At 41.1% G+C, this 24,192-nt stretch overlaps 1 protein-coding gene across 2 annotated transcripts in view; it reads left to right on the forward strand.

Annotated features, from left to right (window-relative positions):
• The window catches only part of LOC129624652 (ATP-binding cassette sub-family C member 4-like), a 156,850-nt gene that overhangs the window by 77,768 nt on the left and 54,890 nt on the right, over window positions 1–24,192 (forward strand). Inside the window, exons 19-22 of one of the 2 annotated variants that reach the window (XM_055542810.1) lie at window positions 4,389–4,508; window positions 5,710–5,820; window positions 11,239–11,339; window positions 12,762–12,953. In XM_055542810.1, the coding sequence (XP_055398785.1) occupies window positions 4,389–4,508; window positions 5,710–5,820; window positions 11,239–11,339; window positions 12,762–12,953 (524 nt within the window). The other variant, XM_055542811.1, reaches the window with a different exon arrangement.

Here is a 24,192-nt window from a genome sequence, read left to right on the forward strand (position 1 = left end):
CTTAAGGCAGATGGAGCTGGTGGTGGGTCAGCTGCACTTTGCATTTTAGCCCAAGGAGGACGGATGTGAGCACCATGAGGACAGGGTCCATTTCTGTCTTGTTCATGATATACTTCCTGACACTGAGTATCCACTCTATTAATATTATTCTTGAAAGTATTTCATCGTGTTGAAACTAATGTAGAAGGAAAATAGAGAATTTTTCTTCTCCTAAGGTTACCAGAAAAGACAAGGAAAGGAAAAAAGACCTCAGGAAATATATGTCAGAAGTAATATATTTGAAAAATACATTCCTTCACATGTTTTAGTAAGTTGAAGTTGTTAAATGTATTGAAAAGATGTGTGTTGGTCACACAGTCATGTCCGACTCTTTGCAACCGCATGGACTGTAGCCCACCAGACTCTTCTGTCCATGTGTCCATGGAATTCTCCAGGCAAGAATACTGGAGTGGGTAGCCGTTCCCTTCTCCAGAGGATCTTCCTGACCCAGGGATTGAACCCAGGTCTCCTGCATTGCTGGTGGTTTCTTTAATGTCTAAGCCTCCAGGGAAGCCCTGTTGAAAAGATAAGCCCTGTTATTTTCAGGTTTGCTGTTTGTCATTGTTAGTATTTGGTGTGACACCACACTATTTGTGTACTCATTTTTCAAAGCTATTCATATAAATGAGGCTGAAAATAATACCCTAGGAGAACTCAGGAAGGGGATCTATTCAATATGCATTTAGTAGATTACTCCATTCACCTTCCTAGTTTTAGAATAATGGGGAACAGAGATGTCCCTAGTAGTCCAGTGGTTAAGACTTTGTGTTTCCACTGCAGGGGCCGCCACTTCAGTCCTTGGTTGGGAAACTAGATCCAGCAAGGTGCAGCAAAAAATACAGAACAATGGGGAACACATTTTATGATTAGTTAGTCTATTCTACAGGTAATCACAGATGATGAAATAATCGAATTTCTCTTACTAATGCACACATTTCTTCAATATTAAAACAAAAATAAGGAAAATAGATTGTTACATATTTTTTAAAAGTTATAAAACAATAGCCAAAAAGTAAGAAGAGAATATGTTTGCATCAGAGACCTCAATGATAAATAATTATTGCAAATTAATACCAACTTAACAACTGGAATGCAAAAGTAGGAAGTCAAGAAACACCTGGAGTAACAGGCAAATTTGTCCTTGGAATACGGAATGAAGCAGGGCAAAGACTAATAGAGTTTTGCCAAGAAAATACAATGGTCATAACAAACACCCTCTTCCAACAACACAAGAGAAGACTCTATACATGAACATCACCAGATGGTCAACACCAAAATCAGATTGATTATATTCTTTGCAGCCAAAGATGGAGAAGCTCTATACAGTCAGCAAAAACAAGACCAGGAGCTTACTGTGGCTCAGATCATGAACTCCTTATTGCCAAATTCAGACTGAAACTGAAGAAAGTAGGGAAAACCACTAGACCATTCAGGTATGACCTAAATCAGATCCCTTATGATTATACATTGGAAGTGAGAAATAGATTTAAGGGACTACATCTGATAGAGTACCTGATGAACTATGGAATGAGGTTCGTGACATTGTAGAGGAGACAGGGATCAAGACCATCCCCATGGAAAAGAAATGCAATAAAGCAAAATGGCTGTCTGGGGAGGCCTTACAAATAGCTGTGAAAAGAAGAGAAGCAAAAAGCAAAGGAGAAAAGGAAAGATATAAGCATCTGAAAGCAGAGTTCCAAAGAATAGCAAGAAGAGATAAGAAAGCCTTCCTCAGTGATCAATGCAAAGAAATAGAGGAAAACAACAGAATGGGAAAGACTAGAGATCTCTTCAAGAAAATTAGAGCTACCAAGGGAACATTTCATGCAAAGATGGGCTCTATAAGGACAGAAATGGTATGGACCTAACAGAAGCAGAAGATATTAAGAAGAGATAGCAAGAATACACAGAACTGTACAAAAAAATCTTCACAACCCAGATAATCATGATGGTGTGATCACTCACCTAGAGCCAGACATCCTGGAATGTGAAGTCAAGTTGGCCTTAGAAAGCATCACTATGAACAAAGCTAGTGGAGGTGATGGAATTCCAGTTGAGCTATTTCAAATCGTGAAAGATGATGCTGTGAAAGTGCTGCACTCAATATGCCAGCAAATTGGGAAAACTCAGCAGTGGCCACAGGCCTGGAAAAGGTCAGTTTTCATTCCAATCCCAAAGCAAGGCAATGCCAAAGAATGCTCAAACTACCGCGCAGTTGCACTCATCTCACGCTAGTAAAGTAATGCTCAAAATTCTCCAAGCCAGGCTTCAGCAATATGTGAACCATGAAATTGCTGATGTTCAAGCTGGTTTTAGAAAAGGCAGAGGAACCAGAGATCAAATTGCCAACATCCGCTGGTTCATGGAAAAAGCAAGAGAGTTCCAGAAAAACATCTATTTCTGCTTTATTGACTATGCCAAAGCCTTTGACTGTGTGGATCACAAGAAACTGTGGAAAATTCTGAAAGAGATGAGAATACCAGACCACCTGATCTGCCTCTTGAGAAATTTGTATGCAGGTGAGGAAGCAAAAGTTAGAACTGGACATGGAACAACAGACTGGCTCCAAATAGGAAAAGGAGTACATCAAGGCTGCATATTGTCACTCTGCTAATTTAACTTATATACAGAGTACATTATGAGAAATGCTGGGCTGGAAGAAGCACAAGCTGGAATCAAGATTGCCGGGAGAAATATCAATAACCTCAGATATGCAGATGACACCACCCTTATGGCAGAAAGTGAAGAGGAACTCAAAAGCCTCTTGATGAAAGTGAAAGAGGAGAGTTAAAAAGTTGGCTTAAAGCTCAACTTTCAGAAAACGAAGATCATGGCATCTGGTCCCATCACTTCATAAGAAATAGATGGGGAAACAGTGGAAACAGTGTCAGACTTTATTTTTTGGGGCTCCAAAATCACTGCAGATGGTGATTTCAGCCATGAAATTAAAAGATGCTTACTCCTTGGAAGGAAAGTTATGACCAACCTAGATAGCATATTCAAAAGCAGAGACATTACTTTGCCAACAAAGTTCCGTCTAGTCAAGGCTATGGTTTTTCCAGTAGTCATGTATGGATGTGAGAGTTGGAGTGTGAAGAAGGCTGAGCGCCGAAGAATTCATGCTTCTGAACTGTGGTGTTATAGAAGACTCTTGAGAGTACCTTGGACTGCAAAGAGATCCAATCAGTCCATTCTGAAGGAGATCAGCCCTGGGATTTCTTTGGAGGGAATGATGCTAAAGCTGAAACTCCAGTACTTTGGCCACCTCATGGGAAGAGTTGACTCATTGGAAAAGACTCTGATGCTGGGAGGGATTGGGGGCAGGAGGAGAAGGGGATGACAGAGGATGAGATGGCTGGATGGCATCGCTGACTCGATGGACGTGAGTCTGGGTGAACTCCAGGAGTTGGTGATGGACATGGACACCTGGCGTGCTTCGATTCATGGGGTCGCAAAGAGTCGGACATGACTGAGCCACTGAACTGAACTGAACTAACCTAAAAACCAAGCCAAGAACAGATATATATTGAATCTCATGCTTCTCTGTATCTACTAAGTGGGAAAAAATCTCAGTTCATCCAAAGGAGGTTTTATATTGTGGCATTTGTATGTTTTGTTTTTAATAATTAACACTTGAGGTACTTATCTTTATTTGCAAAAAGGATAGTGACCATCAGTTTCATAAAATCTGTAGAAGACATTTTCACTCATCAAGAGAAGCAGGTAACCTCCTGTTAGCTCGAGTTTGGTGAGGTGTTAGTATGGATGGGGAGCAGTAGAGTCCAGGTGTGTCTGTGATGTTCTACCTGTATGAATGAGTAGGATGGTAGGACATGGGGAGGCAGAAGAGGAAGTGATGAGTTTCCTAGACAAGGCTTCAGACGTTTTATGGTTTGAGGCCACTCATGAAATGAAGTCATTCAACAGTCTTGTTGCGAAGCTGGTCTCCGGTATATTGATAATTGAATAACTATACTATATACCTGAAACTAGCTCATAATTTTAAATCAACTATACTTCAATATGTTTTTTTAGAAATTGTGGATAATTTCCACCTGATGAGATGCCAGAAAAATTTGGAGGGAGGTGTGTTTGAAAGGATCTTGATGAAAGAACAAGAATTTCTTTATCTAAATCTAGCTGTGATTTGAATTTGATCAAAGATAGTTTCAAAGAGAATCTCTCATTCCCAGGTCATTAAAGTGAAGCGTGGTGTGAGCAGGAGTTTAGGGTCACATGGAGGATTCCCTTTGCCAGGATGTGTGACCACAGAGCCCAGGAGGCAGTAGTTTCCTTGCATCCAGCCTCCCCTTACTTTCTCTGCCATGTGTCTGTCTCTGCTTCCCCAGCATGGAGCCCGGTATTTTCCCACTTAGCATTTTCTCTCCGGGGACTCTGGACCATCCGGGCGTGCAAAGCTGAACAGAAGTTTCAGGAGCTGTTTGATGCACACCAGGATTTGCACTCAGGTCTGTAAGTTCCTGGAGATGATTTCTAAAGATGGCATGTTCTGCCTTCTGAGGCTGACCTCCCTTTCAGGTGGCCTGGCTGGCCAGTCCCTGTCTCTGTGCTTCCCCTCATCTCCCTCTGCACACCTGCCTCCCCCACCCCTTCCTCTCAGCATCCCCTCAGTGCTTCCTTCTTCCCTGTCATCCCCTGCTTTTCTCCTCTGACTGGCGTGCATTGTTCTTGTGTCACTGTGCCCTGTGGACTTCTGTTTCTTTAGGGCAAGAGTCAGCAAACTTTTATTTTTTGTGAAGATCCAGACAGAAAATATTGTAGGGTTTGTGTGCTATACTGTGTCTGTTGCAACTACTCACCTTTGCTGTTGTAGCACAAAGACAGGCTAAAATAATACATCAGCAAATGGCGGTTTCTGTATTCCAATAAAACTTTATTTTCAGAACCATGTGGTGGCTGTTTTTGTCCTCCAGGCTGTGGTTTGCTGACTCTTTTCAGAGCATGGAGGGTAATAGATGTGACTGAGGAAATAATTTCCTGATTTGCCACCCACTTGATTGTTTTTAATCAGTGAAGTTTTTTTCCTAGGTAGAAAGTTCAGAATTTCCTCTTAGTCTATAAAATCCGAGCCAAACTTTCCAATAATTCTTGTATTTTGAAGATAAAAATGTCATTTTAAAGGTAATTAGCCTCCAATTAAAATAAATAAATTTATATTAAAAAAAAAAGTCACATCCAGATCCTATTAGCTGATGGTCAAATAGACACTGGCTCCTAAGAATAAACACTGCAGGGCCCTGTAGTGAGGGCAGAAGGTGCTGGAAACAGTGTGAGCTGTGCTCTGCTGTGTGAGAGCTAGGAACAGTCAGCTCTATGAGAGAATAATCTTCACGCTGAGGCCCAGCACTGCAGGAAATGCACTGATGAGGTGATTTGCCATCTTCCTTCTTGTGGTCCTGTTTCTGTTGATAACCTGTGGGTTGAAGTTTTCAGTGCATGCTTCCTGGTCTGATTCATCTGTGTCCCATATGTTGTCGTGTGTTAGAACCTAGTTTTCTAGAATCTTCAGGTTCCTTGGGTGTGTAACTTTGCTGTCTTACCTGTGTAAAATCTTCTGTAGCTCAACTGAGAAAATGCATTCCCTCATGAGAAGCAGCTAACATGTTTTTTCTGTTTATGTATTACACTTAATATGGTTCACAAATGCAGAGGCTTGGTTCCTGCTTTTGATGACGTCCCGATGGCTCGCTGTGTATCTGGATGTCATCTGTGCCATCTTTGTCACCCTTGTTGCCTTTGGAGCCCTGATTCTGGCAGAAAGTAAGTACAGATGTGAATATTTGTGGTATGTTTACAGTTTATAGCTTTGTTTATAGTTATTAAACTCTTGTCATCTTGTCTAATATATACTCGTTGGTTCTAATGAGTTGTATTAAAGTGTCTGCAGCGTGTGACTCCACAATGTCCATGTGAAGTCATTTGTGTCTTGATGAGAACTTTTATCTTTTTTTTCCATTTACTTATTTATTTACAGTAGGTCCTTGTTCAGACCATTTAAATTTTTTTTTGATTGCATATGGTTGATTTATGATGTTGTGTTAATTTCAGGTATATAGCCAAGTGAATCTGTTATACATATATCCACTTTTTAAAAGATTATTTTTTCATATCCCATGAACATTGGGGTGCATGTATACCTTTTTTTAGTAATTTGCATTTTGATTAATACTTGAAATGAATTGTCCTTTAGAAAAGAATTTCTGTTTTTCACTTTGGGAATCTTTAGGAGCAAAGACCAGGTATGACGTGCCTGCTCCAGCAGACCTGTGGTGCCTTGGGCCCCTGCCTTGGCTCACCCAGGCCATTCTTTCATTTTTATGTTAAGCTTTATTTGGGTATAGTTCATCTACAGTGTTGTCTTAGTTTCTGATGTACAGCAAAGTCAATCTGCTATACATATACATATATCCACTCTTTTTTAAATTCTTTTCCCATATAGATCATTACAGAGTTCTCTGTACTTTACAGTAGTTTCTTATTAGTTATCTTTTTAATATTTTAAATATAGTAGTATGTATGTGTCAGTCCCAGTCTTCCAATGTATCCCTTCCCTCCCTTATCCCCTGGTAATCATGTTTATTTTCTATATCTGTTACTCTACTTCTGTTTTGTAGATAAGTTCATTTGTAGCCTTTTGTTATATTCCATATGTAAACAATATCATATTCTATTTTTCTCTTACTTCACTCAGTCTGAAAATCTCTAGGTCCAGCCATGTTGCTGCAAATGGCATTATTTTGCCCTTTTTAATGGCTGGGTAACATTCCATTGTATGTATGGCACCACATCTTCCTTGTCCATTGCTCTGTTGACAGGCCTTTAGGTTGCTTCCATGTCCTGGCTGTTGTAAATAGTGCTGCAGTAAATATTAGGGTGCATGTATCCTTAGGAATTATGGTTTTCTCTGGATATATGTCCTGGAGTGAGATTGCTGGATCATATAGTAGCTCTATTTTTAGTTTTTAAAGGAACCTCCATATTGTTCTCCATAGTGGCTGTGCCAGTTTACATTCCCACCATCAGTGTAGGAGGGTTCCCTTTTCTCCACATCCTCTTCAGTACTTATTGTTTGTATACTTTTTGATGATGGTCATTCTGACTGGTGTGAGGGGAAACCTCACTGTAGTTTTTTGCTTTTTTCATTTTTTCCCACTGTAGTTTTGATATGCATTTCTCTAATAATTAGAGATGTTGACCATCTTTTCACATGCTTTATGGCCATCTGTATGTTTACAGGATAATGTCTGTTTTAATTTTCTGCCCATTTTTTGATTGGGTTGTTTATTTATTTTTTATATTGAACTGCATGAACTGCTTGTATATTTTGGAGAGTAATCCCTTGTCAGTCACTTCATTTGCAAATACTTCCCCCATTCTGCAGGTTGTCTTGGTATTTTTTTATGTTTTTTTTTTTTTTTCCTGTGCAAAAGTTTTTAAGCTTAATTGGGTCCCGTTTATTTGTGTTTCATTTATTTTCATTGCTCTAGGAGGTGGGTAAAAAAGTTTGCTGCAATTCATGTCAGAGTTTCCCCTATGTTTTCATCTAAGAGTTTTCTAGTGTCTGGTCTTACATTTATGCCTGTAATCTATTTTGAGTATATTTTTGTTATGGTCTTAGGGAGTGTTCTGATTTTATTCTTTTACATGTAGCTGTCCAGTTTTCCCAGCACCAATTATTAAAGAAACTCTCTTTTCTCCATTGTGTATTCTTGCTTCCTTTGTCATAGGTGACACAGGTGCATGGGTTTATCGCTGGGCTTTCTGTCCTGTTCCATTGATCTACATTTCTGGGTTTGGTGCTAGTAGTCTACTGTTTCAATTACTATAGCTTTGTAGTATAGTCTGAAGACAGGGACCATGATTCCTTCTAGCTTCATTTTTCTTCTTTTTCTCATGATTACATTGGCTATTCATGGTATTTTGTGTTTCCATACAAAATGTAAACTTTCTTGTTCTAATTCTGTGAAAAATGCCATTGGCAATTTGATAGGGATTGCACTGAATCTGTCGGAGAAGGCAATGGCAACCCACTCCAGTACTCTTGCCTGGAAAATCCCATGGACAGAGGAGCCTGGTAGGCTGCAGCCCATGGAGTCGCTAGGAGTCGGACACAACTGAGCGACTTTCACTTTTCACTTTCATGCATTGGAGAAGGAAATGGCAACCCACTCCAGTGTTCTTGCATGGAGAATCCCAGGGACGGGGGAGCGTGGTGGGCTGCCGTCTCTGGGGTCGCACAGAGTCGAACATGACTGAAGCGACTTAGCAGCAGCAGCAGCAGCAATGAATCTGTAGATTGCTCTTGAGTAGTTTGCTTGTTTGTTTGTTTGTTTGTTTACAGTAGGTCTTCATTGAGATCTTTTATCTTTTTATCTTTCTTTGAATGGGCTGGGGTCTACATAACTGTAGCAAGATGATCTTCTGAAAATCCCAGGTAGTGTCTTATAGCTGGATAGAGAGAACCAGCTTTACTGTTAAGCTTTTTGTACAGATTAGGTTTTAGGTTTTAGCTTTAGGGCTACTTGGATCCCTTCATTGTAGGGGTCTGAGAAAGATTCTCTATAGCAAAAACAGTATACTCACTGCTATGTGGGTCCCAGATGAGCAGCTGTTGGAAAGTGTGGCATGAATTCACCATCCCTCACTATTCCATAGAAATAGCCCAGAATCACAGTCTTTGATAGTGGAAAAATGAGAGTAATATTTTAGATTTAAAAGCACTGGCTCTTAGAACCCACTGCCTTGATTTTGTGATTTCAACTGCAGCTACCTTGGTTGTAGAGAGTGAAATTACATAATGATAATCAAAGCATAAGGACAAAAATCTGAACAATGGCATCCTCAACTATATTATACTGTCAAGTGTATCTCTATCCAGGTGGGATTAATATGGATAAAGGACAAAGAGAAGGTCCTGTGGTAAGGACCTAAGAGAAGCAGAAGAGATTAGGATGAGGTGGCAAGAATATACAGAAAAACTGTACCAAAAAGATCTTAATGACCTGGATAATCACAATGGTGTGGTCACTCATCTTGAGCCAGACATCCTGGCGGGTGAAGCTAAGTGGACCTTAGGAAGCATCACTACGAACAATGTTAGTGGAGGTAATGGAATTCCAGCCTAGCTATTTCAAATCCTAAAAGATGATGCTGTTCATGTAATATGCCAGCAAATTTGGAAAAGTTAGTAGTGGCCATGGACTGAAAAAGATCAGTTTTCATTCCAATCCCAAAGAAATGCAATACCAAAGAATGTTCAAACTATCATACAATTGTACTAATTTTACATGTTGGTAAGGATATACTCAACATCCTTCAAACAAGATTTCAACAATATGTGAACTGGGAACTTCCAACGGTACAAGCTGGGTTTAGAAAAGGCAGAGGAACCAGAGATCAAATTGCCAACATTTATTGGATCATAGAGAAAGCAAGACTATGTGAAAGGCTTTGACTCTGGATCACAATAAACTGTGGAAAATTCTGAAAAAGATAGGAATACCAGACCATCTTACCTGTCTCCTGAGAAACCTGTAAGCAGGTCAAGAAAAAACAGAACTGTACATGGAACAATGGACTGGTTCAAAACTGGGAAAGCAGTATGACAAGGTTATATGTTGTCACTATGTTTATTTAACTTATGTGCAGAATACCTCATGCAAACTGCCAAGCTGGATGAAGCTCAAGCTGATATCAAGATTGCTGGGAGAAATATCAATAACTTCAGATATGCAGATGATACCACTCTAATGGCAGAAAGTGAAGAGAAACTGAAGAGCCTCTTGATGAAAGTGAAAGAGCAGAGTGAAAAAGCTGGCTTAAAACTCAGCATTCAAAGATCTAAGATCATGGCATCCGGTCTCATCACTTCATGGCAAATAGATGGGGAAACGTTGAACCTAGTGACAGATTTTGTTTACTTGGGTTCCAAAAATCACTATGAACTGTGACTACAGCCATGAATGAAAATACGTTTGCTTCTTGGAAGAAAAGCTATGACAAATATATACAGAATATTAAAAAGCAGAGACATCACTTTGCCAACAAAGGTCCATATAGTGAAAGCTATGTTTTTTCCAGTAATCATGTAAGAGTTGTCAATGGATGTAAAAGTTGGGCCATTGAGAAGGCGGAGGGCCAAAGAATTGATGCTTTCAAGTTGTAATGTTGGCAAAGACTCTTGAGAGTCTCTTGGACAGCAAGGAGATCAAATTAGGAAATCCTAAAGGAAATCAACCCTGAATATTCAAAAAAAGGACTCATGCTGAAGCTCCAATACTTTTACCACCTGATGCAAAGAGCTGATTCATTAGAAAAGACCTTGATACTGGGAAAGATTTAAGGCAGGAGGAGAATGAGGTGGTAGAGCATGAGATGGTTAGATAGCATAACAAACTCAATGGACATGAATTTGAGAAAACTCTGGGAGAAAACAAAGGACAGGGAAGCCTGGCATGCTACAGTCCATGGTGTCACAGAGTCAGACATGACTTAGTGATTGAACAATAACTTTGTTAGCTCTTTCTAAATTCACAATAACTTTTAAAAAATTTATTTATTTATTTGGCTGTACTGGGTCTTAGTTGGGGCACGCAGGATCTTTAGTCTTAGTTATAACAGGCAGGAATTTAGTTGCAGGATGTGAACTCTTAGTTGTGGCATGTGGAGTCTCTTTGCCTGACCAGGGATCGAACCTGGGCCCCCTGCATTGGTCATTCAGAGTCTTAGCTATTGGACCACCAGGGAAGTCCCTCATAGTGTGTGTGTGTATGTGTGTGTGTGTGTTTACTATATTATTGTCTCATACAACAGAACTAATATTATGAGTGATAATATCATTACATGCCAATGATTTAAATATTATAAAGGAGTCTTCTCACTACTATATAATAAAATAGATAACTAAAAAGGACCTACTGTATAGCACAGGGAATTCTATTTAATACTCTGTAATAACATATATATTAAAATAATTTTAAAAGGCAGATTTTATATATATATATATATATATCTGACTAATTCACTTTACTATACACCTGAAACTAACACAGCTTTGTAAATCAACTATACTTCAATAAAAATCATAACAATAAAGGAGTCTTCTTTGTAAAATGACAGAAGGACCTGTGTGAGGGGTTGAGAAGTAGACTCACTTTATTCCTCTTCTTCCTCATTTAGCTTTGGATCTCGGGCAGGTTGGCCTGGTCCTGTCTCTCTCTCTCGTACTCACGGGGATGTTCCAGTGGTGTGTCAGGCAAAGTGCCGAAGTTGAGAACATGGTGATGTTTATCTTTCTGTTCTTAGCCTTTTCAGTTCTCCTTGCTGTTATACGGCATAAAAGCAATTCTTACGTAAAATAATAAAACCTTTCTTCTTTTTTTTTTTTTTAACATAATCTTACAAAGTTTTTTTATGTTCTCCTCCATCTGCTTAAGGGCTTCCCTGGGTCTCAGATGGTAAAGAATCCGCCAGTAATACAGAGCCACAAGAGACAAAGTTTCTATTGCTGCATTGGAAAGATCCCCTGGAGAAGGGAATGGCTACCCACTCCAGTATTCTTGCCTGGAGAATCCCCATGAACAGAGAAGCCTGGCAGGCTATAGTCCATGGGGTTGCAAAGAGTTGGACATGACTGACTAACTTTCACTTTCACTTTCCATCTGCTTAAAGTTAATAAAAATATATACATATTTTCTCACATATGTATGCCATGTCAGAAGATTTTACATTCATCACAAACTGTCTTCAAATAAAATAAATGTCTCTGTAGGAGAGAGGTTCTGAAATTTTGGAGACAATGTAAACTAATTTCTTAGCAGCTTATTTATCTTTGCTTCTTATTTTTGGTAAAAGAAAAGAATCCAGTATTTTAAGGTTTATTTAATTAATATTTCTCTCCACCCCCCCCCCATTTTATCACTTATTCTTGTGTGTGTTGAACACCTGAATTTGCTGGTGGCCCTTCTTCCTGGTAGGTAGGCTTCCTCTCAGAATGTGCTCTCAAAGGTGTGGAATTATGGTTGTTTATGGCATCACTGACTCGATGGACGTGAGTCTCAGTGAACTCCGGGAGTTGGTGATGGACAGGGAGGCCTGGCATGCTCCAATTCATGGGGTCACAAAGAGTCGGACACGACTGAGCGACTGATCTGATCTGATCTGATCTGAAGAGACCTTAGTCAATAAGTAAATTATATACTTTTGAATATTTTTACCTCTCCTACAGGGAGAAAAATAATAAAAAAGAAGTTTTTCCATTCATTTCTGCTAACAGAGTTAAAAGTGACTATTACAATGATGTTTGATGACTGTCCAGTTCTGGACATCTGTAACACGTGACCCTTCTGTAGCCACACATACTGATTGATGTCCATAAGTGTTTTTTTCTTTCAAAAAAAACTTTTGCTTTTTTTTATTCAGATATGAAAGGTGGATCAATAAAATCTTACCATTCATTTCTCTTAATTTTTTTAGCTTTTATATAAAATTGAAGAAAGTAGTCGTGTGTAAAAGTGTTGAAGATGATGAACAAGTTTACAGATCATCCAAGGCCTCATCAGACTCCTACTTCTGTCCTTTATGGATTTTGAGACCTGAGATATTCTGAACCATAGAAAAGCAGGAGGTTTCATTTACAGTCTCTGAACACCCATAAGCTAGATCCTCTGATACTAACTCATGTGGTGTCATATGTCTTTCAGATGATTTCAGTAGAAAGGGGGATTGAATATACAGACCTTGAGAAAGAAGCACCCTGGGAACTTGAGTATCGTCCACCACCATTCTGGCCCACCAATGGAAGGATTTTATTTTCCAGTGTGAACTTCAGATATAACTCGGACAGTCCTCTGGTATTGAGGAACCTGAAAGAATTCCTTTACTCAGGAAAAAAGGTTAGTTTAAGCCATTTGCCTCTTTAAATCCAGCTAAAGATTTAGCACCACCTCTGTTCTTGGCTTCCTTATCACTATGTCAGGGGGACTGTTTGCTCCTAATGGATGCAAATCAGTGACATTGTAGGTGAATCTTTCTTGGAAACTCATCATGGAATGGGGACTCCAGCAAATTTTCCCCTGTGTTGTGAGCTCCCTCATGGTGGTTGATGGGCCCTGGGATCCGGGGCTCCGTTTTAACCTGACCCAGGACACTACATGTGACACCTGATTATTCATACAAAGTCTGGGATGTCAGCCTTGTCTTCCTGGCCCTAACTCTCCAATATCTCATTCCTTTCCATCTTTTCTTGTTTGTATTTCTGAAATCTCCTCCTCCTCCCATGTTGCCCTCTGGTTGCAGCCTCCTTCCCTGTCCCTTAGCCCTTCCTGTAGCCTTGTCCTGCTCTCACCCACACTGAGCTGCCAGCCCCCTGCCCTCCCCCCACAGACTGCTTCCTTCTTAACCCAGATCTGATCCTTACTGGCCTGGGTGAGCTGCTGCTGGAACCTAGCATAGCCTCAAGTCCACTCCAGCAGGGGCCATGGGGTGACCTTGTGTCCACCAGAGAAGAGCCTGAATAATGACCCAGTCAGGAGTGAGGAACCAGGGCCTCAAATGGAGACAGGGTCTAGGGACTGGCTCAAAGTCAAAAGCAAATTGAAGGGAGCAGAGAAGATCCATGTGAAAGATGGCAGAGAGGCTTGTGACCTGGACCTGCCAGCATCCATGTCTGCTGGTGATGTCCCTTCCACACTCAACCTGAGGCCCTCAGCTGGGACCAGGACAGAGTCTTGAAGAAGAGACTAAACAAGAACTGGCAAGGTGGTTGGAAGCTCTTCCCCACCTCCCTCTGCTGCAAGTATGTCTCTGACATACACACCCTCCCCTGCACTGGGATTGTGTGTAGTTTCTCCCAAAGCACCATGTCCTCCCTGTTCCCAGCATGCACGCTGCCCCTCTACCTCAGAGACCCAGGCCCTCTGTCATCTGGATGGTGAAAATCCCCTCATTTTCTGAGTCAAGTCTAGTGCATCTTTGAGACCCTTGGTTTAATATACGCTTATATATACTAATATGCTAATATATACTATATATTTTTAATATGCATACTTAATATCAGTTCAGTTCAGTTCAGTCACTCAGTTGTGTCCGACTCTTTGTGACTCCATGAATCGCAGCACACCAGGCCTCCCTGTCCATCACCAACTCCCGGAGTTCACTCAGACTCATGTCCATCGAGTCAGTGATGCCATCCAGCCATCTCATCCTCTGTCGTCCCCTTCTCCTCCTGCCCCCAATCCTTCCCAGCATCAGAGTCTTTTCCAATGAGTCAACTCTTCGCATGAGGTGGCCAAAGTATTGGAGTTTCAGCTTTAGCATCATTCCTTCCAAAGAAATCCCAGGGCTGATCTCCTTCAGAATGGAATGGTTGGACTTCCTTGCAGTCCAAGGGACTCTCAAGAGTCTTCTCCAACACCACAGTTCAAAAGCATCAATTCTTTGGCGCTTAGCTTTCTTCACAGTCCAACTCCCACATCCATGCATGACCACTAGAAAAACCATAGCCCTGACTAGATGGACCTTTGTTGGCAAAGTAATGTCTCTGCTTTTCAATATGCTATCTAGGTTGGTCATGACTTTTCTTCCAAAGAGCAAGCGTCTTTTAATTTCATGGTTGCAGTCACCATCTGCAGTGATTTTGGTGCCCCCAAAAATAAAGTCTGACACAGTTTCCACTGTTTCCCCATCTATTTCCCATGAAGTGATGGGACCAGATGCCATGATCTTCTTTTTCTGAATGTTGAGCTTTAAGCCAACTTTTTCACTCTCCACTTTCATAGTATATACTTAATGTACTAACATATACTTAATATACTAATATATGTTATATATATAAAACATATATACACACACTAATATATCCTTAGTGTCTTATATATTCTTTTAAGAGCATTTATGGTACACATATGTTTATGGCAGCCAAAAGTTGGAAGGAACTAAATTCTTACAATGAAGTATTATTCAGCCTTAAAAAGGAAGACAATTCTGACCTGTGGATAAACCTTGATGACATCTTGCTAAAAGAAATAAGCCAGACACAAAAGTAATAAATACTCTGATTCAATTTATGTGAGATTCCTAGAGTAGTCAAATCCAAGAAGACAGGAAGTAGGAAGGTGGTCTCCAGGGACTCAGGGAGGGGAAATGGGGAGTTGTTTGTTTAATGGGTAAGAATTTCAGTTTTACGAGGAAAAAAAAAAAATTCTCAAGCTTGGTGGCACAGAAATGTGAATGTCCTGAACAACAAACTATACACTTAAAATGGTTAAATTTTATGTGAATTTCATCATAATTAAAATAAAAGATAACACCGGTGGCATGCTTTGTAATTTGGGATCTGTATCTCATAGTACTTGAGGGTTTGTTTTTTTTTTTTAATCAGGGAGCATCTTGTTTTCATCTTTGTTCCCAGAATGTGGCATTCTGCAGGGCACAGAGAGGGTGCTGAGGGGCTGCTCAGGTGTAAGCAAGCAGAAACCAACCCACACCCACACACACACACACACATGACAACACAGTTTATAACTGAAAGAACTGCTCTTTAAAACTCTTACCACCCCAGACCCATCTAATGGCTGTAGCTGTGATTTAATGAATGAAACCGTTGTAACATGAAAGAATATTCAACTTAATGCCCAAATGCTACCCAGGGAGCAGTTTCAGTTAGTCACAGGGCAAAAGCTCCCTCCTAAGTATTTCCAGTTTCAGTGTAGGTCAGGAAAACCATGAACTGCTGTGTCAGGAAAACATTAACCACAGCTCTTGATACAATCTTGTCCCCGAGAGCACTGTATGTGATGTTTACTCACTCTCAGACAACGTGTCTGTCAGATTTTCTGTTGTAAATGTAATTCTGTTAACCTGCACTTGTCTTACATTTCCCCCAAAGCCATAAAATATGAATTATCTAAGAAACTTTGCAGGACAACTTAGGAACATAACAGATTCTTATTCTTCCTTCTTAAAACCTGCAAATCATAGGATTATTGAGATTATAAAATGTTTGAGGGAAAAGAGAATTTGGAGACTAAATTAATAACTGAAGTAACTTGTCTTTTGATCTGTGCCTTGGTCCACTCTCAGCGTCACTGTTAGCTTCATTTCTGTGTTTGAAGATGACACCCAGGCAGCGTGTTCATGAAGTGATTTCAGTCCACTTGTGTATATGTCAGGTTCCCTCTCCTGCTCACCTGTCCCAGCCTCCATCACTCCAGGACACCCCTTTGGTGTTGGATTTGACTGAGAGAGGCTGTTGGCGGGGATGGGGGTGGGTGCAGGCAGGGGACATGGGAGTGAGCCAGCCCAGCAGAAGTGAGGCTTGATTCTCTTTCCCTCATTTCCTCTTCTGTTCCGATTCCTGGAAGTTAGAGCCAATAGGAAAGTATACTAGGTACTAGTCAGGATTTTAAATCACAGAAGAAATTTCAAGTGAAAATAAGGAACAAGGACTTCCCTGCTGCTGCAGTGGATAAGAATTTGCCTGCCAATGCAGGGACACTGGTTCAAGCCCTGGTCTGGGAAGATTCCACATGCCACAGAGCAACTGAGCCCTGTACCACAACAGTTGAGCCCATGTGCCACAACTACTGAAATCTTTGCTCAACAACAATAAAAGCCACCTCAGTGAGAGGCTCGTGCACTGTAACAAGGAGTAGCCCCAACTTGTCACAACTAGAGACAGCTCGTGCAAAGCAATCAGGACCCAGCACAGCCAAACAGAAAAAAAAAAAAAAATCAACATGAGTTAAATAGCACCCTAGACTTCCTGGTTAGAGTCTGAACATGGGCTTCATTTTTCATTTGATGATTTTGTGGTTGATTTGATCATTTTAGAGAGTCCTGGGCAATAAAATATTTTCCGCCTCTCGAGGTAGATTGATTTTGCTTTCTTTTTGCTCACAGGTGTTATTTGGATGCTACATTTTTACAGATGCTTAGTAGACCATGCTATAATGTACAAAAATATTAGTTTCCTACTTTTTTCCCCTTTTTATGTAATATTTTCTTAAAAACTGCTCCCTTCACTCCCAGATTATCCCCTTCCCCTGCCGGCTTCCTAATTCCCTGTGACTCAGACTGTGGTGCCAGAGTCAGCAGCACCTGCCTCTCCTGGAGCTTCTTAGAAATGCGGAGTCTCAGGCTCACCCAGACCTCCTGACTCAGATTCGTATCTGAACATGACCTCCACCTTTCTCTCCCATGGGCAGTTTTTGATGAGTGATAACCTGTGATTCCCAAGAAATGTCCTTTGACAGTTTGAAATTGAACTCAAGAATTCCCAAATCTCTGCTGCTAACTGAGCAAGAGGCTCTAGAATATTCTGTGCCACTAGATTTACTTACTTTTATGCTTTTATGAGATGGTTGAATGGCATTACTGACTGGATGGACATGAATTTGAGTAAGCTCCAGGAGTTGATGATGGACAAGGAAGCGTGACATGCTTCAGTCCATGGGGTTGCAAAGAGCTGGATATGACTGAGCAACTGAGCTGAACTGATGCTTTATAAATTGCACCTTTGCATTATAATCGAATTATGTGTGATTCCACTGCATTTCTTTGCATCTTTCCAGTGGAGTCTGTCTTCATTACAGGTAGTTTTCATCCTGCTGTCTGTCCTTTCCCACATCAGCCTCCTGCAGGGACTGGAGGGATTTCCCACAGGCTCAGCCATGCCTGGACTTGGAGTCAGAGACAGCCCAGTGCAGCAGTGTATGTGTGGCTGTTTCACCACCTGATGGGATCAAAAATGAGTCCTGCTGCCCCAAGCAGGGCATGAGGTCTGTTTGGCCTGTTCCCCAGGCACCATGTGTCTCACTTAGCTGCAGGTTTCTCTCTCAATCCAGCTGTGGGTGCCGGGTCTTCCTGCTGATTATGGTCCACCTGCCCTCAGGTACCCTCTTTGCTCTCACTCACCACATGTATGCCTGACCATTAGATCTCTATGGTAGGCCTGTTTCTTTAACTGCAGCTACACCTCTCCCCACTTTCTCTGTTCTAGCTACTCAGAGACCTGATAAGATGTCAGGCCATCCAGGGGATAAGGAGGCCCATCAGCAGGTGGAAAAGAGGCCCACAGATGTGGATTTGAGTCCCATCCTGCTACTTATGGGCTCTGATATTCAGACAGACTAATTCATCTAAACTTCAATCTTTTCTTATGCAAAATGGAAGCGATAGATTGTAACCTGTAGGGTTTATGTACAACTTAATACAGATAAGGCATGTAAAACACCCAGAGTAAATGCTTGGACAAAAATGGTCATCATTTTCATAGGGTATAAAATGACCATAACCGCTTATGCTGTGGAAGGGGTTGTCTGTCCCAGGAGAATTAAGGTGTTGGCCATTTGAAGTTGTATTTATGGTTGTAGGATCCATCTGCTGTGTCTGTCTCTGTCTGATTTATCTTGTTCTTAAATAATATGATAATGAAGTGAAGAAGTGAAGTTTCTCAGTTGTGTCCGACTCTTTGCAACCCCATAGACTGTAGCCTACCAGGCTCCTCCATCCATGGGATTCTCCAGGCAAGAGTACTTGAGTGGGTTGCCGTTTACTTCTCCAGGATATTCCCAACCCAGGGATCGAACCTGGGTCTTCCACATTGCAGGCAGATGCTTTACCATCTGAGCCACCAGGGAAGCTCAATATGGTAATAGATATTCCATAAATTTCTCTGGACTAAGTTAAAAATCTCAGCTCCCATGGGAGTTTCTTTCTCTCAGGACACCACAGGTAATACAATTAATAAAAAGTCAAGTCCAATACAGATCCTGATGTCAATATATGCAGTCTGGTTGAAGAAACAAGAAAATGGCTATATCAGCTTTGTAAGCTAGAAGGAGATCACAATTTTTGTAGATGCTTATAAAAATGACATAACTTCTGTTAGAGTTGCAACAAGTCCATATTAGGGGACAGGAAGAGCATTTCCAAGGAATTAGACATGTGAGACAGACTTAGTGGTATGTGGTTAGGGTTGCAGCAGGTGGAAATGCGTGTGAAAGGCATTCTGAGAGGTGAGACCAGCATAAGCAAAAGCGTGATGCCCTGATCCAGTGAATGAAGACCTAGACACCTGCAAAGCATCCGGGAAAATGAACTACCAAGTGTATAACACGCAGTTTTACATCCAACCCTCACAACTAGCTAGTGATGCCAAGGAAGCTGACTCGTGTACATGAAGGATGGAGAGGTTAGAGAGGACAGTTTTGTAGAAGAGGTGTCCTGGGGTGGATTGTTGGGTGCTGAGCTGGCATTTAGGAGTTTAATCTGAGAAATGAGAGCACATGGACCAGAGGGGGCAGGTGCAGGGGGCAGGGAGCCAGGAGCTGTTATGCCTCCAGCAAGACATCCTGGGAAAGTGATTCCACTTTTTGTGATCAAGTTGATGTTGATTAAAACAGAGCTCAGTTCAGTTCAGTCCCTCAGTCATGTCTGACTCGTTGCGACCCCATGAATCGCAGCACACCAGGCCTCCCTGTCCATCACCAGCTCCCGGAGTTCACTCAGACTCACGTCCATCAAGTCAGTGACGCCATCCAGCCATCTCATCCTCTGTCGTCCCCTTTTCCTCCTGCCCCCAATCCTTCCTAGCATCAGAGTCTTTTCCAGTGAGTCAACTCTTCGCATGAGGTGGCCAAAGTACTGGAGTTTCAGCGTTAGCATCATTCCTTCCAAAGAATACCCAGGACTGATCTCCTTTAGGATGGACTGGTTGGATCTCCTTGCAGTCCAAGGGACTCTCAAGAGTCTTCTCCAACACCACAGTTCAAAAGCATCAATTCTTCGGCGCTCAGCTTTCTTCACAGTCCAACTCTCATACCCATACATGACTACTGGAAAAACCATAGCCCTGACTAGACGGACCTTTGTTGGCAAAGTAATGTCTCTCCTTTTCAATATGCTATCTAGGTTGGTCATAACTTTCCTTCCAAGGAGTAAGCGTTTTTTAATTTCATGGCTGCAGTCACCATCTACAGTGATTTTAGAGCCCCCAAAAATAAAGTCTGACACAGTTTCCACTGTTTCCCCATCTATTTCCCATGAAGTGGTGGGGCCAGATGCCATGATCTTCTTTTTCTGAATGTTGAGCTTTAAGTCAACTTTTTCACTCTCTACTTTCACTTTCATCAAGAGGCTTTTTATTTCCTCTTCACTTTCTGCCATAAAGGTGGTGTCATCTCTGCTGGATCATCGAAAAAACAAGAGAGTTCCAGAAAAACATCTATTTCTTTTTTAATGACTATGCCAAAGCCTTTGACTGTGTGGATCACAATAAACTGTGGAAAATTCTGAAAGAGATGGGAATGCCAGACCACCTGACCTGCCTCTTGAGAAACCTATATGCAGGTCAGGAAGCAACAGTTAGAACTGGATGTGGAACAACACACTGGTTCCAAATAGGAAAAGGAGTACATCAAGGCTGTATATTGTCACCCTGCTTATTTAACTTATATGCAGAGTACAGCATGAGAAATGCTGGCCTTGAAGAACCACAAGCTGGAATCAAGATGGCTGAGAGAAATATCAAAAACCTCAGATATGCAGATGACACCACCCTTATGGCAGAAAACAGAGCTATAACACCTGGATTTGTGAACATGCAGGGAAATGGGTGGTTGTAGAAAATGGTATCATACTTCTGGAGGGTAGGTTAGCAGCTTAACAGCTTCCTCTGAAAGTGTTCATACTTTGTTGTTGTTGTTTAGTCACCTAGTCGTGTCTGACTCTTTGTGACCCCTTGGACTGACACACACCAGGCGGCTTCTCTGTCCCTCACTGTCTCCTGCAGTTTTCCCAAGTTCATGCTCATTGTGTCAATGATACCATCCAGTCATCTCATCCTCTGTCATCCCCTTCTCCTCCTGCCTTCAGTCTTTCCCAGCATCAGGGTCTTTTCCAATAAGTTGGCTCTTTGTGTAAGGTGGCCAAAGTATTGGAGCTTCAGCATCAGTCCTTCCAGTGAATATTCAGGACTGATTTCATTTAGGGTTGACTAGTTTGATCACCTTGCTTTCCAAGGGGTTCATACATGACTCTCAGAAATTCCACATCTGAGATTTTTTGTTAAGGAAATGATTAAAGTTGTTTTCAAAGATTTAGCTTCAGGGATATTTAACACAGAGTTATTTATAATAGCTAACTATTTGACACTGCCTAAATATCCAGCAACAGAGGATTTGTTAAATAAATGATCACATGTACTATAATATTATGCAACTATTAAATAAATATTTTAGAAATACAAAATTAAAACACATATAACAGTATGTTCACATTAATCATCTTTTCTTTAAATATGTGAACTTGTATCTTTAAGCACACATAGAAAAAAAATACAAGAACACACACAGAAGCCTAGAAAGTAAAAACATTTTAAGAAATTTTTTTTCAAAGTGCTAGGCTATAGCTACTATTTATTTACTTTTCAAATTCATTTGCACCAATTATGATTAAGGACAGAGTTTATTTTGTTTTTAAACACTGTGAGCCTGGGAAAGATGTAATGAGAGTAAAGTGGGGAAGACGGATGAAGGGGTGGTTTTGTGTGGAGCATTGGGTGTTGATTATGCTGAGTTTGATGTGTGAAGAGAGATCCAGGAGCAAGTGTCTAAGCAGTGCATCATCAGAGAGCAACCTGGTTGGAAAAACAGAAAGGGGCCACTGCAAGCAAGTAACAGAAGATTTTCTCCAAGTGTCTTTATAATTGTATCTGTTCTTTATTTTTGACTGGGCTGGGTCTCTGTTGCTTCTTGGGCTTTTCTCTAGTTGCCGTGTGTGGGCTTCTCACTGTGGTGTCTTCTCTTGTTAACAGCATGGGCTATAGAGTGCGAGGGCTTCAACAGTTGAAGCAAGTAGGCTCATAGTTGTGGTTCCCGGGTTCTAGAGCACAGGCTCGGTAGTTGTGGCACACAGACTTAGTTGCTTCACAGCATGTGGCATTCTCCTGGACTAGGAATTAAACCCATGTCTCCTGCATTGGCAGGCAGTTTCTTTACCACTGAGCCACCAGAAAAGCCCCCAAGTGTCTTTAGATTGAAGAATCTGAGCTTACTGATACTGGTGACACTCTCCATGGGCAATTGGTAAAACCCTTTGTTTACCCAGCAAAGACATTTAGACTATAGCTTTGATGACTGAACTCTAGGAATAATCAGAGTCAGGTTTTCTTTGAGTTGCATTTTTCTTTTGGGGGGTCTGAGGCCATGCAGCATGTGGGATCTTAGTTACCTGACCAGGGATTGAATCCATGCCTCCAGCAGTGGAAGCACAGAATCTTAACTGCTGAACTGCCAGGGAAGTCCCCTGGTTTTTAGTTTTCTTAGCTGGAGTTTGGAACTCGCATTCCTGTGGTCATGAGCAGTCCTTGTAGCCCCTACATATCTCAGTCCATTTGCCCAAAGTTTACAAATGTTCCCATTTGCACAGATGGATCAGTTTCGGTGGAGCTGATAACATGGGAACATACACACATTCTCACAGATCAGTTCTCACCTGTGTCCTGATGTGCGTTGATTTATGTATAAGAACACTCTGAAATATAGGCCCACTTGTTTTACTGTGCTTCACAGATAATGCTTAAAAAAAAAAAAAAGGACATTTATGGCAACACTGTGTCAGGCAAGTACATTGGCACCATTTTTCCTACAGCATTTGGTCACTTCATGTCTCTGTCACATTTTGATAATTCTTGCAATATTTCAAACCATTTAGTTATTATTATATTTATTATCCTGATATGTGACCAGTGGTTTTTAATTTTACTACATTATAAATGCTTAGATGGTTAGCATTCTTTTAACAATAACGTATTGGAAATTAAGGTATGTACATGTTTTTATATATAATGCTATTGTACATCATTAGACTACACTATAGTATAAATGTAACTTTTATTTGCACAGAGAAGCAAAACGTCGATATAACTTGCTTTATTTTGATATCCATGTGTTATGGTGGTATGGAACCAAATCCAACATATCTTTGAGGCCTGTCTGTACACAGAACACATGAGCCACATATATACACACTACAGCCTGCCTGTATGCAGAGAATGGCCCATCTATATTATATGAATTAGGGTTTAACCTAAGGTACAAAATGTCCTGAGAAGCCTCTATGCAGATCAAAAAGCAACAGTTAGAACCAGACATGGAGCAATAGATTGGTTCAAAATTGGGAAAGGAGCACCTCAAGGCTGTATATCGTCACCCTGCTTATTCAACTTACATGCAGAGTACAGCATGCGAAATGCTGGGCTGGATGAAGCACAAGCTGGAATCAAGACTGCCAGGAGAAATACCAGTAACCTCAGATAAGCAGATGATACCACCCAAATGGCAGAAAGCAAAGAGGAACTAAAGAGCCTTTTGACGAAGGTGAGAGGGGAGAGTAAAAAAAGTCAGCTTAAAACTCAACATGAAGAAAACTAAGATCATGGCTTCTGGTTCTATCATTTCATGTCAAATAGATGGGCAAACAATGGAAACAGTGATAGACTTTATTTTCTTAGGCTCTGAAAGTGACTGTGGATGGTGACTGCAGCCATGAAATTAGAAGATGCTTCTTCCTTGGAAGAAAAGCTATGACAAACCTAGACAGCATATTAAAAAGCAGAGACATTGCTTTGCCGACAAAGGTGCATATAGTCAAAGCTATGGTTTTTCCAGTAGTCATGTACGGATGTAAGTGATGGGTCATAAAGAAGGCTGGGCACTGAAGACTGGATACTTTTGACCTGGTGCTGGAGGAGACTCTTGAGAGTCCCTTGAACAGCAAGGCGATCAAACCAGTCAGTCCCAAAGGAAATCAGTCCTGAATATTCATTGGAAGAACTGATGCTGAAGCTCCAATACTTTGGCCACCTGACACGAAGAGCCAACTCATTGGAAAAGACCCTGATGCTGGGAAAGACGGAAGGCAGGAGGAGAAGGAGATGACAGGGGATGAGATGGTTGGGTGGCATCACTGATTCAATGGACATGAGTTTGAGCAAACTCCAGGAGATAGTGAAGGACAGGGAAACCTGGCATGCTGCAGTCCATGGTGTTGCAAAGAGTTGGACACTACTGAACAATAACAAGATGTCTTATAGTCTTTGTATTATCTTTTTAAGATAATAAAACTAGCTGA

Source organism: Bubalus kerabau, chromosome 12, assembly GCF_029407905.1.
Source record: "Bubalus kerabau isolate K-KA32 ecotype Philippines breed swamp buffalo chromosome 12, PCC_UOA_SB_1v2, whole genome shotgun sequence".
Taxonomy (NCBI): Eukaryota; Metazoa; Chordata; class Mammalia; order Artiodactyla; family Bovidae; genus Bubalus; species Bubalus kerabau.